Source organism: Vidua chalybeata, chromosome 1 (genome assembly GCF_026979565.1).
Source record: "Vidua chalybeata isolate OUT-0048 chromosome 1, bVidCha1 merged haplotype, whole genome shotgun sequence".
NCBI lineage: Eukaryota > Metazoa > Chordata > Aves > Passeriformes > Viduidae > Vidua > Vidua chalybeata.
The window spans coordinates 139,842,530-139,863,210 of NC_071530.1; the positions used below are offsets into that span (position 1 = coordinate 139,842,530).

Sequence of the window (20,681 nt, forward strand, 5' to 3'; positions counted from 1 at the left end):
CATGATGTAACCTCATAAACTGCATTAGAAAAAGTCTTTTCAGATTCTCCCCCTCCCTCCCCTACCTTCCAATTTTCTGTTGGCAGTATCTTCACCATATTGTCTCAGCATGTATTTAATAGTTCACTTAGTCATACAGCAAAACCTTTGATGGCAGAATTCCTGTGCCTCAGCTCTGCCTCAGTTCTGTGCCTGTATCACTGAACAATAGGTTTTCTCTCAGCCTAAGAGTGTAAATCCACATCTCTGAAAGCAGAAACTACACCAGTCTAAATTATCCATGACCTCATTTTTAAAACATAAATGCATCTGCCTTCAATCTCCCAAACAATGCCAGCTTTCATTGCTTATTAGCCCAGGTCTCCCACAAACACCCCTGGCACTCTTACATCACTGCTTAGCCAAGGGAAAAACACCTCAGAATATTTCCATTGAGCTGTGACTCTCTGTCTCACAAGGAGTGCTGAGCTGAGCTGCACACATGCTGAGTACCCAAAGCATGCTCAGTATCTCATCCAACCCATGCTTAGGTGTTCCCCTTGCACCTTTAGCTCACCTAAGCTCCAAGAGCTCACAGTTATTACTAAAAGGAAACCCAGGTGGGCTTCCCCTGATAGGGTAAAACAGCAGACCAGGAGAGGCTGCAGGGTTGCCCAGGGCCATTGTGTCTGAATCCAGCCCAAATAGGTTCCAAGTGCAATGATTAGTATAACTATCTGTGCAGCATTAAAAGGATGTGGTGTTTGAGTAACAAAGTACATGCATATTACAAAATACCTGAGCCTATCAACTTTCTAGTCTACAGACAACATTTTTTTCCAAGAACTACAAGATTCACCAGCAGGTATAGAATATAAAAGTATTTATTAACTTTCATGAAACAGAATATGGCTTAAAAAAAGTCTTATTGGGTCCCTCTTGAACTTTCTCTCTTTGCTCTAAGAAGGAGAATCAGTCTCTCATGAAAATTTGTGAAAATTGATTAAAAAAATATTTAACCCAAATACAACCATTTTATAGAACACTATGTGAATTCTGGGCACATAACTCTGGGCATGGAAGCTAACCAGTATATGGAAATAAAACATTGCCTCTACACATATAAAGAAAATAGATAAAAAGTGGCAGAGATTATTTATCTCTATTATTAAAACTTTTTAAAAATTAAGTTTTTAAATAAAACCCTTCCTAGGTGTAAATAGTACACTGCATAAAACACAGCTAAAGAAATTTAAAAGTGTCCATCATTTCACATCCCAGACCTAGTTTAATCTACTGATATATTTCTCCTGTGGACTCATGAGCTGATCTTGCTTTCAAACAAACCACCCATCAGGAGGAAGAAAGACGTATTTTTCAATATTTTAATTTTTAAACTTTTCAGAATTTTTTAAATTTCAGCAAACATCGTTCAAAAGCATATTCCAATATAAGCTTGAAGAAAAAAATCCTGCCTCTGTCAAAATAATTCACAAACTTTATTGGATTTTTAAAAGCCTGATTACAGGACAAAACATGCATTACGCATTTTGCTAAAATTCCAAAAACAATTGCAGAATTTAATCATATTAAAAGGCTCATATCCATAATAAATACCACCAGCTTAAAAGCAGCCTGGAATTTTTCAAGAGTTTTAGTATCTGAAAAATGCAAATGTTCTACATACTGTTGTTCTTATAGAAGTCTGACATTACGTTGCAATGGTTAAAGCAAGAAACAGGTCAGCTGAAGACTAAAGAAAATCCCTGTCTTTTGAGGAGATCTACGCTTAATTATACAATACTGCTCTGGAAACAGTCTGTCACCAAAGGCTTGGCAATTGGCATCTGCTTAAAACATACTCTGCCTCTAACATTCTTCAAAGAATTAAACCGTAATTGATTCTGGCAATACACATGGTAAGTGTGATGTGTAGGGGGTTGCCACTGAACATGAGGCCCTTACATAAAAGGCTGTTTTCTTTGTTTAAAATGGAAAAAAGAGTGGGAGGTGTGGAGAACAGTGAAATACAAAATGATTCAGAATAATAAACCATTCTTTTGAATCAAATTTCAACAACCACACATGCAAAAAGAAGGCTTCAAAGGTGGCAGAGCTTCTGAATTGCTAAGACAAGTCACATATTCTTAGTTCCATAAAAAAAGATAGAAGCTACAGTTATGTACATCCTTCTAACCACTCCAGGAGTATTGCAAGTTGAACTCCAGAGAAGCCATTGGTATCAGTCTGAAAGTGACGGGGAACGGATTGATCGTGCACTGGCTGGACTGTTAGAGAAAACAAAGGGATCCTTTTCCTTTTCTTTAGTATCATGTTTATGTTTATGCTTATGCTTATGCTTGTGTTTCTTCTTCTTTTTCTTGTGCTCATGGTGGTGATGGTGATGGTGATCGCTGTGTTTTGAGGAGTTTGATTCTTTGCTAAACACAGAGAGTGGAGCTGCTGAGACAGGGTGCATGATTATCTCTCCCGAAGACTGTTCCTTACCTGAAAGAATGGATACGGTAGGATTAGCAAATGTTTAACTTGCATTGTTTCCAAACATAAGGAATTCTGAAATATTAGATAAAACCTACATTATCATTTAAACATAAAACCATGGAATCTGTTACAATGCTTGTACCATTTACCTTTAGAGAAGGCTCTGAACATGCCATTCAAGTTCCCACACTACTGACAATTTTTAGAGATGGTCCTTCCTTCCTCAACAGCATAAAGTATCCCAGACAATTAGGAACTGTAAAGAGCCCTAAGAAACTTTAAGTCATACTAGCTTCCTGAAATTCATTTTTAAATAGAGTAGGAAGGCCACTGTATCCTGAATAATGCAAATATAACTGCTTGTGAAAATTCTGATAAAAAGAGCAAGACTGGCATAATAAAGTGCATTTTTGGGATGTGAACTCTTTCTAGTCAGGAGGTAAAGCTCCCCACAAGAACATACAAACCTTTTTAATAGTGGAAAACTAAACTGATTTTTCTAAAAATTACCTCTTATAACCAGTTTAGCCTATTTGAAAGATGATACAAGGATTTTTTTCTTACACAAAACCAATACCAATAAAGACAATTATACCATCTTTATCAGTATGTATTTCACAAGTACACTAGAACTAGTTATATATTGAGCAAGCCTGGTATCTGAACCTGAGGAAGGAAATATGATCCATGACATCTCAATTCAGGAATGACTTTCTCATTCTCTCTTTGGCTAATTTAGTATTTCATTATTTCAGACAGACTGCAATAGCTTCAACAGTAGAGATTAAAGGGCATTATTTTAAGGATACCTTTGTTGAAGAGTGGAAGCACTTGGAAGGTAGGAACATGCAGATTCCTTTAGGCAGAAACTGAATCAAATCACTTACATTGCAAGGATGCTTTACAACTACATAAATGTAGAAAGGCACCAGAAGATTTTTGAAGGCAACTAATCCTCTAAGTATTACTTAAAATAGTTTTTCTTCATTTCTACTTTAAACATGGGGGTTTTCCCATCCAGTTTTTGGTGAAAATATCCCAATTAATTAACAAGAAATGATGTTACTTGATGTTACTATGCAGTTATCTTTTTCTGTATATTTGAAAACACATTTCCCAGTACATATTTTTGTTTGGCTGGTTGTTTGTGTAACTCTACAGGCAAGAAAGATTTGTTCAGGGTAATGATTCCTGGAAGTCTAAAGAGACAGCTCCTTGTACTATGACAAGCAAGTACTGAGAACAATTTCCATGCAATCTTTCTAGCTTCATCTGAAAGACAGAACTGATTCAATCATGCATATATACAGGAAAAATTCTAGATCTTCCTATATATACGCATACATATATGTACAGCTCTTCTGGGTTTTGTTTGTTTAAAAATATGTCTGGAAAAAACAAAATCTACATCTATATGAAGTGTTTAGAAGTCAGAATAGAAAAACAAAAAAAAAAACCTTAGTGAGGATAATCAATAACTTACTATGGGACATAGTGGCATTTCTACAGCTCGAAGTCTTAAGCAGCAAGATGATGTCTTTCTAGAAATATGTTTGGTCTTAACCACAAGACAGGAATATGGTGCAATATAATATTCTGTTGAGGTTATGAAGGAGGCTAGTCTGAAGTACAATAGTTTCCTATAATCTTGAAATATGTATCTGTAAACTTGAATTATATATCTCTAATAGAAAACTATTTTAGAAGGCTTTAATTTTTATGTAATCAGAACTAAGCAGCAGTAAGCTCCTGTTACCAATGCAAAAAATTATTATTATTATAATTCACAACTTTACTTTTTTATGTATCTTATGGCAGGTAAAGGAGATGCACACCTATTCCAACTTCTACTTGCTGATTTCAATGCGCACCTACTACCTTTTTTTTACACTGTTGTCTGGAGCCATTCTCAACAATGAAGACAGTGTGCAAGTATACTGCATTTAATGCAAAAAGGTACAAGACTGCTTTACTATGTAACTATTTCCAGTTATACTTTTAAAAGGCATTTCTCCCATATCTAAACTTATCCCCATAACCTGAGCTTCTTTCTCTAAAGCATTCACTGTTTAGACAACTTTATTTAGCGGCTGCAAGGATACAAAACCAGCCATTAAACAGATGACACAATGGTGAAAAAATGAGTATATCTGGCTTAGGCCATCAGAAAAGGAAAGGGTGGAGGCTGTATCTCAGAAAACCAAAGCAGGCTGTATTTGATGCTGTTAAAATAGGCTGCAGTAGTTACAGGTGAACTGTGGCAGTGACACAAACAGAGCTCCTAGAAACACAGAAATAAAGGTCTTGGCAAAAAGCCTGAAGACCACTGGTTGGTTGTATAGAAAACGTACAAAAGATTACTTAAAGTACAGAAGACATTCTCATGTGTTGTCAAGCTACAGGCACATGATACATTAAAATACATATGGCAAACTCAAGACAACTTCAAATAGAAAAAAAACCCCACACAACATGGGACAAAGTCTTAAAACTTCTCAGCTCCATTAATTCCAAATTGTGGAGTTATTTTTGTATGGAAACTAAACCTGTAAGTCTAGACTCTACATTTGTAACAACCTCAAACCAAAGCTGAGCCTCTGAACTTAAAAAATTGTAACCAGAACTGGTATAAAAACACTGGTTAAAGTCTGCAGGGATGATGTAGCAGTAGTGTCAAGTGAAGATGGAGGATGCAACCAAACAGACTCTCCTGACTCTGTTACATGACCTGCCATTTGTGCTAATTTCCTGCAGTTTACCGAACTACCAGCTCTGCTAAGGCAACAGTCTGTGTTATCACCTCATTACTTATTTCAGGTGTGTTATTAAAAAAAAATCTGTTTGTTAAAGCACTTAAACACCGTTGACTGGGGTAAGTCAGGGAGCAAATACAACAGTAGTTTAAACCAACAGGACCAAAGGGGTGGTGGTGACCACCTAGAGAAACAGTAAGATCTTCAGGAAAAGGAGAAACAGGATCCAACTGCAACTCAAGGGCTACTGACACTTAAGGAGACAGTCAACATTGGTAATATGGAAAAGACATCACTAAGAAATGAAAGAATGTCATTAAAAAAATCTGCTTCTACTGAGCCAGCAATAGGAGTACATACACAATTTCTTCATAGAGTCACAATAGTGACTCTAGTCTCTTGGGTTTTTAAATGCAAAAACAAAAGCTATCCAGAAAATTTCCTCCTACTGTTAAAGAGTGTTTTGAAATCAAGAATCAAATATATTGATCCTGGATGATGGCTCCAAAAGACTGATCACAAACTACTGAACTCAGCTGTGTGGCAAAATGGACAGACCTATAAAAGCTCCATCAAAAATGTTACAGATCTGCATGCATAAAATTCAGTGTTGAACCTACTGAACCTTTTTCTTCTTCCTTTTAATTAGTATCTACTTAAAGCCTATGCCAGGAACATGGCAAGTGTAGTTAAGGAAAGCAAGGCTAAGTAGAAATTGCCTCACAGGGCAGTATAATCATCCTTTTATCGGTGGGGGAAGCAGGACTGATGCAAAGAGACACAGAGCACTCCCTCTTCCTGCAGGGAACCCACTTCTTCCTGGCACAGAGAGCAGGACTGAAACCCGGGTTTCACAAAACACAGAAACACACAATAAGTGGAGGGCCAGCCCAGGAGCTGTTTCTGAAGTGGTCAGTAGCATTCCTTGGAAGAAAATGCGCACCCATGTGTCTATCCACATGGATCTCCTCCTGTTTAGGATGTGGAGATTCCAGTGTAATTGTTGGGTTTGTGGTGTTCCAGCTAGCTGGGTAGGTGCTTAAAATGAGACAGAATTATGATCCCACAGGAGAAAGATCAGAATATTTGTGTATCATTTGCACCAGGGACAAATACAAATGCTGTAGATGTCATGAGAGAGAATAAAATATGAAAACATAGATCTTGTAAATTAAAGGGATTTGGATCCTGATAAGCTTTAAAGTAACATTTCCTGTCATAATACAAATTGCTGTCAGATAATTATAACACCCTGTTCAATTAAGTTTTAGTGCTCATTGCTGCATTAACATTGAACTATATGGGTAGAGTGTTTCACCTATTTTTCTCGTATTTTGTTTTTGAACTTTTACAGTATGAAAACCTGTAACTTGAGACTTTAACATGCCAACAGGCTGTTGTGAGACCTTTCATATGGTCCCTCCTATGTTTCTGATTTTGTGTGAAGAAAGTGGGATGCCACAAACTTAAAGCCTGTTTCTTTGCATGGCCAATGAATGTAAAACAGCTGGCTGATACAGGATTTTTACAAATTGACACTTGCTTGAAATTACCCCATTTGCACCTTAATTTACTGAAACATCAGAGAGGGAGAAGACAAGTTCACAAATCATAGCAAAGTCTGAAGCCCATGGGTCCTGAGGACAGGCTGGTGCTGCAGCACCTGAGATGGACAGGCTCTGGGAAGAGGGGATGTCGATACAAGGGCACAAGCACTTCACGTGTCTCTCCCAGAACCCAAAGAAAACTCACCAATGAGAAAGGTAATGCTCTCTCTTTGCAGAGCAGTTCACCTGCATCTCTGGCTAGCATTTTCTCTAAAGAGAAAACGTTCAGAAAATGGAAAATACCATAAAAACAGTTTCAAAATTACCCTGTTTTTCCTTATTTCTTCTTTTCTTTTTTAGTGTTACTCTGGAAACATCCAAGACACACTATTTTTTAATTTAATGCTGTGTTTATGCATCTGTTGAACCACCAACAAAGTACATAGAAAAAGTTACCAAGCATAAATGATTTCAGGTTTCCAGAATGCAATGTCCTGTAATTAGTCTAAAGAACCAGAATTTTCAAATTATACATCTCTGAAAAAGGTTATGAATTTTCTCTCTAGGAGAGTGCTCTTTTAAGGTCCATGGGACAAAAATTAAAGTTCAAGGTTGAAAAACAAACGTCTAGTTAAAAAAAATAAAACCAACCAAAGGTTTTCTGAAGATATGCTAAGCAAATCAGTTAATTTGGAACCAATGTAAACATTTTAACTAGTTCCAATTTACAGATTCATTTGACTTCAATTTTTTAGTGGGATTTAAAACCAGACAGACAATTTCTTATACCAATACCAAAGGTAAAACTAAAGTATTGTATAGACAAGTTGGTGTTTTAACTAAAATACATTTTTTACTGGTAAAAAGTTTGATTTCCTCATCTGACTTTCATTTAACAACTATATTGCCTTATACTAAAATAATATCTTAACTGTGGTGTTATTTTTACTACATTTATTTTAATATTCTAGATCATCCTAGTGAAATCCCTGTTTTTTAAAGAAAGAACATCTAAATCAGGAAGCCAATTCAGAATACTTTGTGTGCCTCTATCAGTTTCAGGTAGTACACTTGAAAACTTGCTAGCCTTATTCATCCTCTAGATTTGAGAGTTATTTGTTTTCTCAGAGACAGTCACAGCTACAGTATTATGTTTTTTTTATTAAATCATGGAGTTGACACACTGCTGCCATACACTGATGCAATTCTCATTTCTGTTGTCACTGTCTGCAGGGCTTGTGTTTCTATTAAAGCCGCTTTCTTTACTTTAGAGTAAAGCACTGGAAAACACCATTCCTTGTGAAGTGTACTATCAACCACATACTATTTCAGTGAGGCAAATTTATCTAAAAACCTCAAAGCCTATGAGCTACCACTTTGGAAACCGTTATATCTTGAGTAATAAAGTGTAACAGATACTGTACTAATATTTTATGTTATTAAAAGGCATTCTAACAGAACAGTTTTAACAACTTCTACCTCCTTAGAAAGTAAAGCAAAAAGCCATCATTGTCAGTGGTGTTCTCAAATTCAAGAAGTGTTCATTTATATATTTGTCTGTATGCTGATGTTTTCATAGCAGTTTTTGGCAGAGAGCCACTAAAGGCTGGCCTTTGAGGTATTGGGGCACTTACAGCTAACTGCAGAGGACTGGGCTTCTCATACAGTTTGGACTGAATTCCTATTTACTCCTGCATCCAGACTCCAGATGCAGGATTTGCAGCCCAGGCTTGATCTGCTGCTGTAAATGTACTGTTTAAATATAATAACTACAGTAGTTTGCCTCTACACTTTACTGCAGCATATGCAGTATGTCCAGTTTCAAAATGTTTCAGAAAAAAAAGTCAATCCAGATAAACCATAATTTCCTGAAAGTGCAGTGACTGTGATAAACGAGACCACAATCTGATCAACATTATGACTGTGGTCGAGACCTCCAAAATTTCGTCTACACCGTAAACAGAGCAACCACAAAGTCAGCAGGGGCAATTTCCAATTTGACTATCCTGGAAAACTGCAAAAGAATTAACAGAATGGCCAAGGAATCTGTTTGATCTGAGTCTGAGTGCTCAGGATGTCCTCAAAGCCCACTGCCTCTGAATGTCATCAGAAAAAAAACTGCCAGTGCACTAAGACAATGTCACTGTATTTTATTTTTCTTTCCTTTGCAGAAATAGAGAATTGGATGCTGCTTTTTATCAACTTTCAAACCATCAAACTAGTTGGAAAAAGTTCAATTAAGTGTTCATCAGTGATGAGCTGTAATGACATGTAACTTCACTGGCAGATCATCCAGCCTACAGCCAGGCATTTATTTTGGAAGCAGAAAAGACCAGGCCAATCAATAACCACTGACAGAAACAGCAGAACCTTTTAAAGGTTACTTCTGACATACTGTACTTTCAGATAAGTAAAATATTAAAGAAGTGTACCTTTATCTGATTTCACTGAAGTCAACAAAGCAAGACAAGTCACCTTACAGCCTGAGAGATCAAATCTGTTGCTTACAAAAAATCTCATCTTGAAAGTCTTTTATCTTAAGATTTAAGTGAAGGGAGTGTTCCTAATATTCTTGATAATTAATAGCAAATAAAATATGTTCTCACATTAGAAATGTAACCTTGCACAGCCTTGGAGGTTCAAAGGAGGCTACCAAGTTTCCAGCCCTAAGGGCAGATGAGTAATCATCACAACAGCATTCTTTAGACAATTCACAACTAATGTTTTGTTTGTTTTAATAATTTCTTGATAAAATGACTAGATTCCCCTACAACTGCCAGAGTCCACAGTTTTACTATCATAGTCAGAATGCTTTAGAAGGATTTAAACCATTTATTTTCTGTATGAACTGGGACAGGTGCTGTAATTATAAACTGAAACCTGTAATCCAGCACGAGTTGTATTAGAAAACTTGTTTTATTGTTTCAGCCTTAAGCTTTCACATCCATGGCCAGAACCATGCAAAAAACCTCAACCTCATGTCCCTTCCCTGCCCCCCCCTCCAAACTTTTAAAGGAAAATAATATTTTCCTGGTGTTAGGGGGGTTACATCAGCTTGACCAAATCCAAATCATCATTTGGGGTGGTCTGGGAAATGGAAAAAAAAAAAAAAACAACCCAACAATCCAGAAAAAAAACCACAAATCCAACAGGACCCAACGTGAACTTCCTCCTGGCAGCTGCTTTTCACATGCTGTGTTCAGCTGATGACCTAACACTTCATGTGACATGTGGGGACAGAGCCCGCAGCTGGGGGAGGAAAACTGAGGGTGGACTAAGAGCTCACTCCTTCCAATTAGGAGTCAGAACTGAGGCAGATTTGCTAACAAGACACTGAGACCATTTCAGAACCTCCTGTCAATCTATTTCACAATAATCACTCCCTGAAATGCACCCATCCTCCATCATTGTTGTAAAAGCTCACAGGCTATGGGACTCCTTTGTAAAACAGAACACTCCTCCTATGTGTGAACAATTTTATTTATGTATGCTTTTATTTTTTCCCCATCTGTTTCTTCTCAGCAGTATACCATTTCCTAAAGATTGAACTATCTTTATTTACTCTGTCTGTAATTCATACATTTCTGCTTCTAAGAAAAATGACATGAATAAGAAACAGGTGAAATTTTAGAAGCAAAAAATATGTGAAGTGGAACTGTTTCTAACCACACAAACCAAAAAAAAAAAAAAAAAGAATAAAATAATCTGAAGTGTTTCAAAATAGTGCTTTTCAAAGGCTTACTAGTTAAAATGAATTCTGGTGCAAAACCTGGCATTTGTCTCATTTATTACCTAGGAAAGAAAATGTATTACAGTGTGCTGAATGTCTAAACAACAGAGGTGAGAAGGTCATTCAGGACACAAGTGAGACTTGAAGTAGCTTGTGTCTGCTGTGGGTCTCTAAAAGCACCAGTTAAGTGGCCACTGCTCCACTCTTGTCAGACTTTACCCTTCCTGACCTCCAGCACAAACTTAATCCGCAACAGTCCTGGAGCACAGAGCTGGCGCACAGAGGGTCCCCTAGGTCCTATTTGTGAGGTATTTGGCAGAGTTTTGTTTATGACTTTATATTCCATACAGTGTGTAAATCTAGTGATAAATTGTTGCAAAATATCATGTAAGAGTTATAAATATCAATCCTCAGCAGATCAGCTTTGCACTTGCATGCCCTGGATGCATCATTCTTTGCCGTAACAGAAAATGTAATGGTTGACCATAAGATTGAGAACAAAATTCAAAGCAGCTCTGAGAAGTTTAAGCTAAAGCTTTGCACATACAGGCTCCTAAGTTCATGAGAGTAACATATGTGCAGCCTGCTCCTTTACCCTGTTGAAGTAAGTCAAAAAAGCTGTGGGTTTTGCTACTCTAGATACCTAATAGCAAAGCTGTCCTGGTGGAGCTGGCTGTAGGCACACATCATTAACTGAAGGCCATCTGGAATCCAGAAACTAGACCTCCCTGTGTTTTAATGTCCCTATATGACCTTAATTTCTTAGTTGAGAAGTAACAGCAATTACCTTTTATTTAAAAAAAAAAATCAAAAGAAAGAAATAAACTCCTTTAGTGGCTACAGCATCTGCCAAGGAAGGAAAAATGTAACGTCCAAGGCTCATAATGGAATATGAGCCTCCAGCTTCTGCACCACTGGCACCAAGGCACCAAGCTCAGCAGGATACTCAGAGCAGCAGCATCTACCAGCCCTTCTCTAAAATGGGGCCACTAAACTGCCTGGTCACAGAGAAAGCAGGTAAGGTCACCTGTCAGCATAGTTCAGTACCTAGGGCAACTCAAGATGGAACCAACATTCCGGGTCCTGCTGCTAAGGTCTATTTCTGTTTTACACCAGGCAGTCACTGGATAAAAACAGAAAAACAAGCAAGAGGGTAATTACTCTGAAATCTAAAGCCAAAAACTTCACTTTTACACAATACAGTACTGCAACCTTAAAATCCTGTTCTGAATCTGTATGGAAGATTACTCAAAATGCTTGGTACATTGTCACATGACCTCAGCTTTGCTCCACTGGCACATTCTAGAACTGAACTTTAGACATGTTAAAACATTTTGAGAAAATGAGACAAACCACTGAATTTCTTGGCTAGTGACAGAGAAACAAAGAAGGTGGAAGTTCAACCTGTTTTAAAGCTTCTAAGACACACTATGCCTTGAGAATAATTTTGTCAAGTATTGTATAAAAAAAGATACTAAGAGAAGTAGTAAAAGAAAGGAAGTGCTTGAAACGAAACAATTTTATTCACTGATGCAATTTTTTCAACTTTGAAAAATCCTTCTAAATACATTTGAGGCTTGTATGTTTTTTAACTGCTAATGTTAAGTTATAAATCATTAATATTTGGGGTTTTTTTTAACCTGAGGAGTCTTGCTATTTTTTAACCTTCAAAATTATAATTTTTTAAATGACACCTATGGCAATAAATATTTACTTAATTGCTTATGGGATTCTACTTAAACTTTGTGCTCTTTTATTCATTTCTTAGCTTTTCACTTTCATAAGCATGATTTATACTTGTCTTATTTAGATATGTGTGAAAACACACATGTGTATACTTACCTATGCATCTACTTGAACCTAAAGAAATGTTCTTATGCACCCTTTCTGCAGTTCCTGGAATTCCAGTAACATTTAACACTTACCAACACTGTATGTATGGAAATAAACAGTAGCAAAAAACACCTCACAACTGAAGTAGTTAAAAAAAAAATACGATCACCTTTCCTATAAAGTTACTCATACCTGGTGTGGATGGTCTCTCCAGCATATTCAAATGATGGTAAATGAAGGCTTGGCTGTCATGAACTGTGTCCATATCAATTTCCTCTTCCTCTTGAGAGTTTGAGAACTAAGATATTAGGAAAGAAAATAAGCAGATGCTAATAATTCATAAAAACATTACTAAACAGAATTTAAAATACTTTAGTTTTGAGGTAAACTGGGGGTGAGAGGGAAAGGAAGTGATATCTACCACTGCAAAGGAATAAAAATTCAATAAAATTAAAAAGGGTCGGTGTCTTTCCTTCTTTCTAATTTACTGTGAAGCTGTGTGAACAAGAGCATTATCTGTCAACTTTAGCTCTTGCCAGCCAATAAAGAATCTGATAGGAAATGATTTTGCCAAAGTAAGCATAACAACTGCTGTACATATATTCACAGCATGCCTTTTGTTTCAACACAGCTTCAAGGGAAGCCAGCAGATGCCACTGCTGTCATTCTGAACACCCTACACATTGTGCAAGTTGAATTTCCATTTCTTACTCTGATTTTGAGTTTGACTTTACTGTCTTCATTCTTCTCTAGTATTTGCCCTGGCTCCAATGGAGACCCGAGTGGCATATCAGCCTTCCTCTTCACCCCCTGCTGATGACCAGAAATGCTGGATGCTGTTTCCTTAATAAGATGATCATCCTCCTGAAGCAGCATTAAAAGACCAAAATTAGAAGATAGCAAGATCCATGTTTCAGAGAAAGCGACCTGATACCTGAAAAATCTTCTGAGTAAAGTGGGTGATTTGAACAAAGTTTTCTCTGTAGCTCTGGCAAGAAGTATTTTCTAAAACCCTGTATGGATTTGTGCCAACCACTCCTACAAACATAGTTTCTCTTTACTTCTATCCCTGCTCCCTCTGCATATCTAGCACTGGCATCTTTTCTGTCGCTTCTCACAATCATGGTACTGTTGGTGTGCAACAACATTTGCTGCCTCTGAATAGCCTGTCTATAAATCTGTGCCTTGCAGACTCTCCTCAGGACAAATCTCAGTTGAAAAACTGTGATAGCCTCTGACCTACACATGGGATTTAGCTAAATCTTCTTTTAGTTTGTTTTAAAAGCTAACGCTTACTTTACCTAGTACAAATCATAATGAGTACTTATAATTTCTTTTTCTTTATTTTACAACAATATTTATTAAAAAAGAATAAAACTGTTTCGTAAATTACTGCTTAGATTATAAAAAGAACAAGGTCAAAGACATAGAAAAATAGGAGAGTCTCCTAAGTTACACATATAGTAATGAAAACAGGAGATAGGTGTTTCAACAAGTCCATCAGACAAAAATTTAGAAGGGAAAATAAAGCATCCACAGAAGCAAACATAATTAAAAGCTCACTAAAAACTATGAAAGGCATATATACCATAGACTCTCAAGGGCATATACAGTTCCTGAACTGCTCTTCTTCTATCCTACAAAGGGCACTCTAGCCCCACAAACTCTTGCCCTGAACAATTCAAGTTCTTTTTTATGAAGTGGGTAACTTTTATCATCCTCAGCAGCTTCAGTGGCACCACTCTATCAGTACTGACTTTAACATGTTTATGCTCTCAGTGTATGTCTACTTTAAAGAATCTAGTTAATCTGATAAATTCTATCACCTGTTTACTCTTTTTCCTCCTCAAATATGCATTTCCCTTTTTCCATCCCTATTACTTTGTCCAAGGCACTGCTACTGTGAACACTTCTGTATTAACTTTGTCTGACATAAGAGGCAGTCTCTTATTTTATACTACTGGAAAATCAGTTCCCTGAATTTTGGGGAAGTTACAGTGGAAATGGTAACCTTAAGGTAAGGGGTAGGAGAATGAAGATGAGGAACAGGAGAAGATACGAGGGATGAAGTACAAACTGAGGCTTATACCAGTGCTGTATTTCCACACCAGTGCAAGCCAGTACACTGCTAAATGAAGCAGCCTCATCCACACACGGTTCTGTCCTGGGGCGCCACAAGCATTTTTACAACTACGTGACAAAGTGGCTCAGGAAACTGAAATGTCTTTTCATAAAAAGATACTGTTCAACCAGATCCTCCCTGATCCAGCTCACTATTGCAGCAACCACTACTGTGCTAGCACAAGGGAAAGGAAAGTTTAGGAAAAGAAGAGTTAAGAGGAAATCTTTTGGTAGTCTGACTGCAAGAAAAGTTTGGGTGTTCACTGAACTGCAGCCTAAAAATCTGCCAACAAAATACCTCCTGCTATTTAATTGTAATGATTAGGTGCAGCAAATTAGGACTTACTACATGATCTGTAAATATGCAGGACAGGTCTAACAATATCTGACTCTACTAGCATTTTCTCCCCCTGCTGGAAAGGGCTTGCAGGATACTGTTAATTAGTATTCTCAGCATACTTTTCAATAAAAACTATTTAGGCATTAACTATGGGACCGATAAAGTAAGAGTAAACCATCCTACTCAAAAGGGTGGAAAGAGTTTCAAACATGCTAATCACATGCTGGTTTTGAAACTGTTAAGAAAAAATCACTTATTATTTCCATGTCTGTTGACTTTTTCCCCCCCTCACAATTAAATTTGTCCAACAAAAATACTTGGTCTTGCAGCAGTGGCAGTTATTCTTGAGGAAAGTATGACCTTAAGAGTTTATAAAAATTTATGTTCTAACTACGCAATGGAATATGTGTTAGGACTGAAGCCTCTGAATCCAGGAAGATACCAAACTGAATGTATGCCATTTCTTCAGAAGTTGTTACAAATCCTTCAGAGCACAATACTAAAATGTCAGATTCAAATGTTCAATGCATATGTGTTAAAATTTCAACTTTCAGATCACTTTAAGTTGTTTATAATGAGGAGTATCTATGTATTTTAAGATGCAATAGATTTACCGATAAAAGGGTTTGTTTTGGAAAATTGGGTAACTTGCCCATATGAAACAGTCTCATGAAAAAAGCTTTCATCACAGCATCAAACATTTCTGTGAATAACTTCGTGTCTCATATGCAATATATAAAGTTTCATAAAGAACAGAAATGATGAGACTAGGAAAAAAACAAGTAAAAGCATGCATATGCAATGCAAAACAGTTAAAAAATGTCCAAAAAGTCATGGTATTTGCCAGCTTTTCAAGTGGACAGAATAAAGAGCAATGAGGTCAGAAAGTAAAGCATGAGAGGCTTGAGCACAATACAAAATTAAATCAGCAACCCATGCAAGAACTCGGAGCCAGCTGAATAGGATGGATGCAGATGGTTTGTGCTTACGGTGTTCTGAAATCCTACTGGCTGTCCATGATTGTTAGAACTGTTCACAGGTTCCTGATTATTTGCAACTGATTCAGGAATAATCGTTGGATTGAGTACAGCCTTCTTTTCTTTCAGGTTAAGAACAAGTCCAAGCTCTGGTAATGGTAAACAGGAAGGTCTGCTGAGGCCAAAGAGTGTGAAATAGAGGTCCACAGCACCACATCGTAATCTCCAGTCATGTGAAGTTCCTAAAATACAAAAGAGATTGTTAATACAGAGATAAAATCTCCTCTCCCACAAATATACAGCTTAAGTAATCCAGGCCCAGCAGAGTATGACATTTTCTGTGCTTAAGATACACTTCCTTCATTATTCCTGCTTCTTATTAGCTCTTACTCACTTGTTTTCTTTTTAAACTTTCCGGTTTAAAAGGAAGGCTTTAAGTTTCCTGGGTTGTAAGTTAGATATGTTTAGTAGAACAAGACTGGAAAAGAAAATTCTATAATAACATAATGAAAAATAAAAGAAAAATAACCACACCCATATGCCTTTATTTTTCAAGTTGCACTCTTAAGTTTTTCTATTGGACAAGTAAATAGAAGACTTTGTTACCAAACTGGCTTCCTGTATCAATGGATTTGGTTGCATTTGCCTATTCCACAAAATATAGTAAGAGCTTTAAGCATGACTAAGATCTTTACTCTCTGGAAACTGCACTGGTAAGAGAAATGCACAAGCATACTTTTTAACATAATTACTACGTCATGTACTCCACTGAATACTCAATACTTTAATTTGTATTCATACTCAAAATATGTATTCTTACTGCACAAAGCAATGCTTTATTTTTTTATTATTTTTCATTACTGCTTTAATATCTTCATACACAAATGGTCTAAGCACGTTTGGCACCAATCACGACAGAAAGACATTTAACATCTGGTGCAATGCTGTAAATACAGCAGTTCTGGTGTTAACTCAGCCCAGCTCTTGACTGATTGCAAGTTTATTGAACATACTGTTCCCCAGCAGGAATTGAACTATAGCTGGTAAACAAGACACAGATGTGCCCGCTGCCATATTAATGTGGCCGTGCAAGACTTAGCACAAAATAAAATTACAAGATCTATCCCTGTAAATAGTAGTTTTATGGGGCCAAAATAATGTTTGGAGTAAGCCTAGCTTATCCTTACCAGTTACAAATTATCAGTTACACTTACCCAGTTACAAATGAAAGCAACATGAATATTAATCTGGACATTTCCAACATTAAAATAGTCCCCAGAAAATGACACATTCAAAATGTTATTTTTGGAACTATTATGATATTATCAATTTAATTCAGATTAACACAGAAAAAACCCATTACATATATCAAATCAGAGTCTCTTCTCCATTACATGTGCCTATGTTAAAAGAAAGTAACTCATGATTCTAAAATCATGCATCTTTAAACCTGGCTACTAGCTTGTCACACATCAACAATTTTTTTCAAGGCACCCTGAAATGCCACAGTTATTCCTGACAGAAAATTAACTGAAACATTATGTCATCCTGAGGCATAGAAATTTAGGTGCTCAAATGCTCCATGAACCTTAATAAGAATGTATATCCTATTTGTTACTTGCAAAAAGAGGTAATGCTTGTAACACTGCACACACTCTTCTCCCATGAAAAAGCAAAAACAAATTCTCTGATGGGAACATCAAAATTGTTTATTTTCTGTGTCTGACATTTGGCAATTCCTATGAAACTGAACTACTAGTAGTCTCCTCACTTCAACCCCTGGAGTGTAGCTGTAAACTTTTAAACACTGAATATAATGACACACAGAGAACAGAAAGCCTGCAATGACCTAAAAGAGCTATATAAATGTTTATATTTAATTTGTGTAGCAATGTGCCAGATGTTAAAGGGCAGTTTGTCAGGACTGGATAAAACTGCTTCAGTAATGAAAAACAGGTCAATAGTAAAGATGCAAGACCTTCTCTCACTAGGATCTTTCCTAATCTCACAAGGCAAATTGAGTTTTACGTCTATAATGCACCTCTAAAAATCTCATTTAAATTATCTATATCAATGCTGTCCTCTCATATTTCCCGAGAATTTAGAAAAAGAGGACAAAAAGAGACCATCTAATGTAAAGCAAACTCTAAGTGTAACACAGACACCATTACTTGAGGAAATACTTGCTGTGAACAATTTTGAACATTCAAAGTATGATTCTGTGCAGAAGAACATCAAAGCACACTACATTAGTAATCAGAAGAATTAAAAACAAGGTTTGGTAGCCTATGTCATGAAGAGTGTTCTGGAGTATATAGATTATATTCAGCTTCTGAGACTAGATTTTCCATTTCTAACTACTGAAACTAAGAGAGCTCTCGGCATATTCTGAAGCAAGTTTTTAATACTTATTTCACAAAACCCCACAATAAAACACTAACATAACAAAAAAACAAGCAAATCAAAAAACCTAACCTGAATTCATCAGTTTCCAAAGCTGATCTACCAAAGCTTCATTACATAAGGGGGACTCCATATTCTTGGTGAAAGGTGGATTCTTAGTCAGCATATCCAAAATCTTATGCCTGAAAGAAACACAAAAACGATCTTTATTAAAGCCAAAAGAAAAACCCTAAAAAGTCTGTACAGTTTGCAATATTCTTACAAACTTACTACACTTAAATGATTAGTTCCAAATTTTTAACCAATGTTTTATGCCTCGAGTTCTTCCTTCTGTCCACAAAATGCACAGACATAGATTTACCATCAGCAATATAATTTGGAGATAAAAAGTAAGGTGCAAAGCAGGAGGATGTTTTTAGATGTAACTGTCAACAGTTGTACGCTACATTAAGCTCTTCTGTTTAGTCATGATCTATTTTTGCACAGATTTGGAAGTTTACCAAGAAGATGTAACACTGGCAAATAAACTCCTTACATACTGATACTGCAAATGTTTATGACTGAAACAAAATGGCAGAGCCAAAAAACAGTGACTTGCACATTTTCCTGGAAACAAACACTGCCACCTCTTAAGTTACATTGGTTTCTGAAGATCCTGCAGTTACCATGCTGCTTACAGTATTTACAGACTGAGCTGAAAGTAGATACATTTTTGTTTCTTCAAACTTGGCCTTGAAAACATTTAATGAATTCTTTGTTTCATTATTTATTATTTTAACAATTTTTCTCTGTATAGCCAGCTTTCACCTTGCTGTCTTATGGATTTGGAACAAGAAGACTCTTGAAGATTCTTCTTTTATTTCATTTTCTTTTAGAAGAGGCTAACATATTGCACTCAATTCAAAATTTAAACTCCTCTTTAAAATGATACAAATAAAAGTAAATCTCCTTCTTAAACTGAAGCTAAACTTGTATTTATTTCCATTAAAAAGAATGACAGAAATGAAACAGAACAACCTTGCAGTTATGGTATTTGTAAGAAATCACCTATATAGAGAGAGTAAAACCAGTATTATTTAACTTTGAAACCCAGTATTTCAATGGTGGTCATAACAATAAAGTGTTGGGAAAAAACAATTATTATGAACCTTGGTGTTCACAGGTTTGCAATGAACATGCTAAAATACCCAACCACTCATGTGAAAATGAAGCTGAAACAAGAAACACTAGAAATTTCTCCATATTTTCACATGATGCTTTCACCCCATCTACAGTCTGACAATTGCTTTACACCCCTTGATGTCCAAATATTGTGTGCACTATGTCTCAGCCTCTGTCTTTTCTAAATATCATGAAGTCTTTTTTTGCCATATGCAACATCATATTTATACTCTTTATTTATGATCAGGAAATAATCTCTAACTTCAGACTTCTGCCACAAGGTAGAACATAAAAGACAAAAATAACACAGTGCAGAATAAGAACAGAATATTCTATATATATTAGTATTTTTAAGATGTGAACCGTTGAAACATCTAAACATGTTTCAATTAATGTAAAATAAAAAGAAGGAAATACATTTTTTTGAAGAAGAAGCTAAGATTCTGATCTATTCTGGTGATTCCAGGTGAAGAATTTACTTAATAGCCTCAGCATTAGTAAAAAACCTCTCTCTTTATTAACTCACCTTATGTAAGGTACAGGATCAGTCTGAACCATAGACAGTAGCCACTGTAATTCTTCATAGCTCCTATCAACTGCAAAGCAAAATAAAACAAAATGCCTATTAATATATATAAACTGGAAGGATTTTGATGAAGACAATCATGAGTTCCTGAATTAGTACATAAAGAGCATGAATCATTGCAACTAAAGAGGAATTCCACTAATTATGGAGCAAATTCAAAGTAAAAAGTGTCTTACTTTGCATGGATATAGAAACATTTACAAAACTCTTGCACGCCTCAATTGTTCAATAAAAACCGATTTGACATTGTGCATGAGCACTGACTGGGAAAATCAGAGTAAAGGCTCATCTTAATATTGTGTGCTTCCTAAAATGAACACATTCAAATATTCTTTCAAGAATCAGAAGCATAACATCATCTGTAGAGAATATACAATTCTCATACACAGGAATCTGAGAAAGATTACTATCTTTACATAGGACTCAAAGAGGACTACTACAGGGCTTACATAAAACAATAATCATGGTCCTCTCATTAGCCTTCATTAGTTCTTTGAATCATTGTACTTTGCAGCTAAAATGGATTTTGAAACCTATCAGCACATGCTTCTAGAAAATTGGTGTTTGACACTGTTGGAAACAAAGTCAGCTTGTTAGTTTAAAATGCAACTTACATTACAAAATTCCTTTGATTATCAGAATAATATTGCAAAATGGAAACTACATGGGAAATCATCATCACTCATTACACAAAACATGAAAGAATTTTTATTGTGATCTTTCTGTCAAGTGCATAACTGTAAGATTTT

General features: G+C 36.2%; 1 protein-coding gene across 3 annotated transcripts in view; it reads right to left on the reverse strand.

Annotated features, from left to right (window-relative positions):
* Nucleotides 1–845: 845 nt before the first annotated feature.
* The window catches only part of TAF2 (TATA-box binding protein associated factor 2), a 61,026-nt gene continuing 41,190 nt past the window's right edge, over nt 846–20,681 (reverse strand). For 2 of the 3 annotated variants that reach the window (XM_053945992.1, XM_053946000.1), the window contains exons 21-26: nt 19,873–19,942; nt 18,258–18,367; nt 15,795–16,024; nt 13,056–13,208; nt 12,537–12,642; nt 846–2,487 (exon numbers count right to left, since the gene is read on the reverse strand). In XM_053945992.1, coding sequence (XP_053801967.1) covers nt 2,222–2,487; nt 12,537–12,642; nt 13,056–13,208; nt 15,795–16,024; nt 18,258–18,367; nt 19,873–19,942 — 935 coding nt within the window. In that variant the 3' untranslated portion in view covers nt 846–2,221. The remainder of the gene's footprint in view (nt 2,488–12,536; nt 12,643–13,055; nt 13,209–15,794; nt 16,025–18,257; nt 18,368–19,872; nt 19,943–20,681) is intronic. The other variant, XM_053946010.1, reaches the window with a different exon arrangement.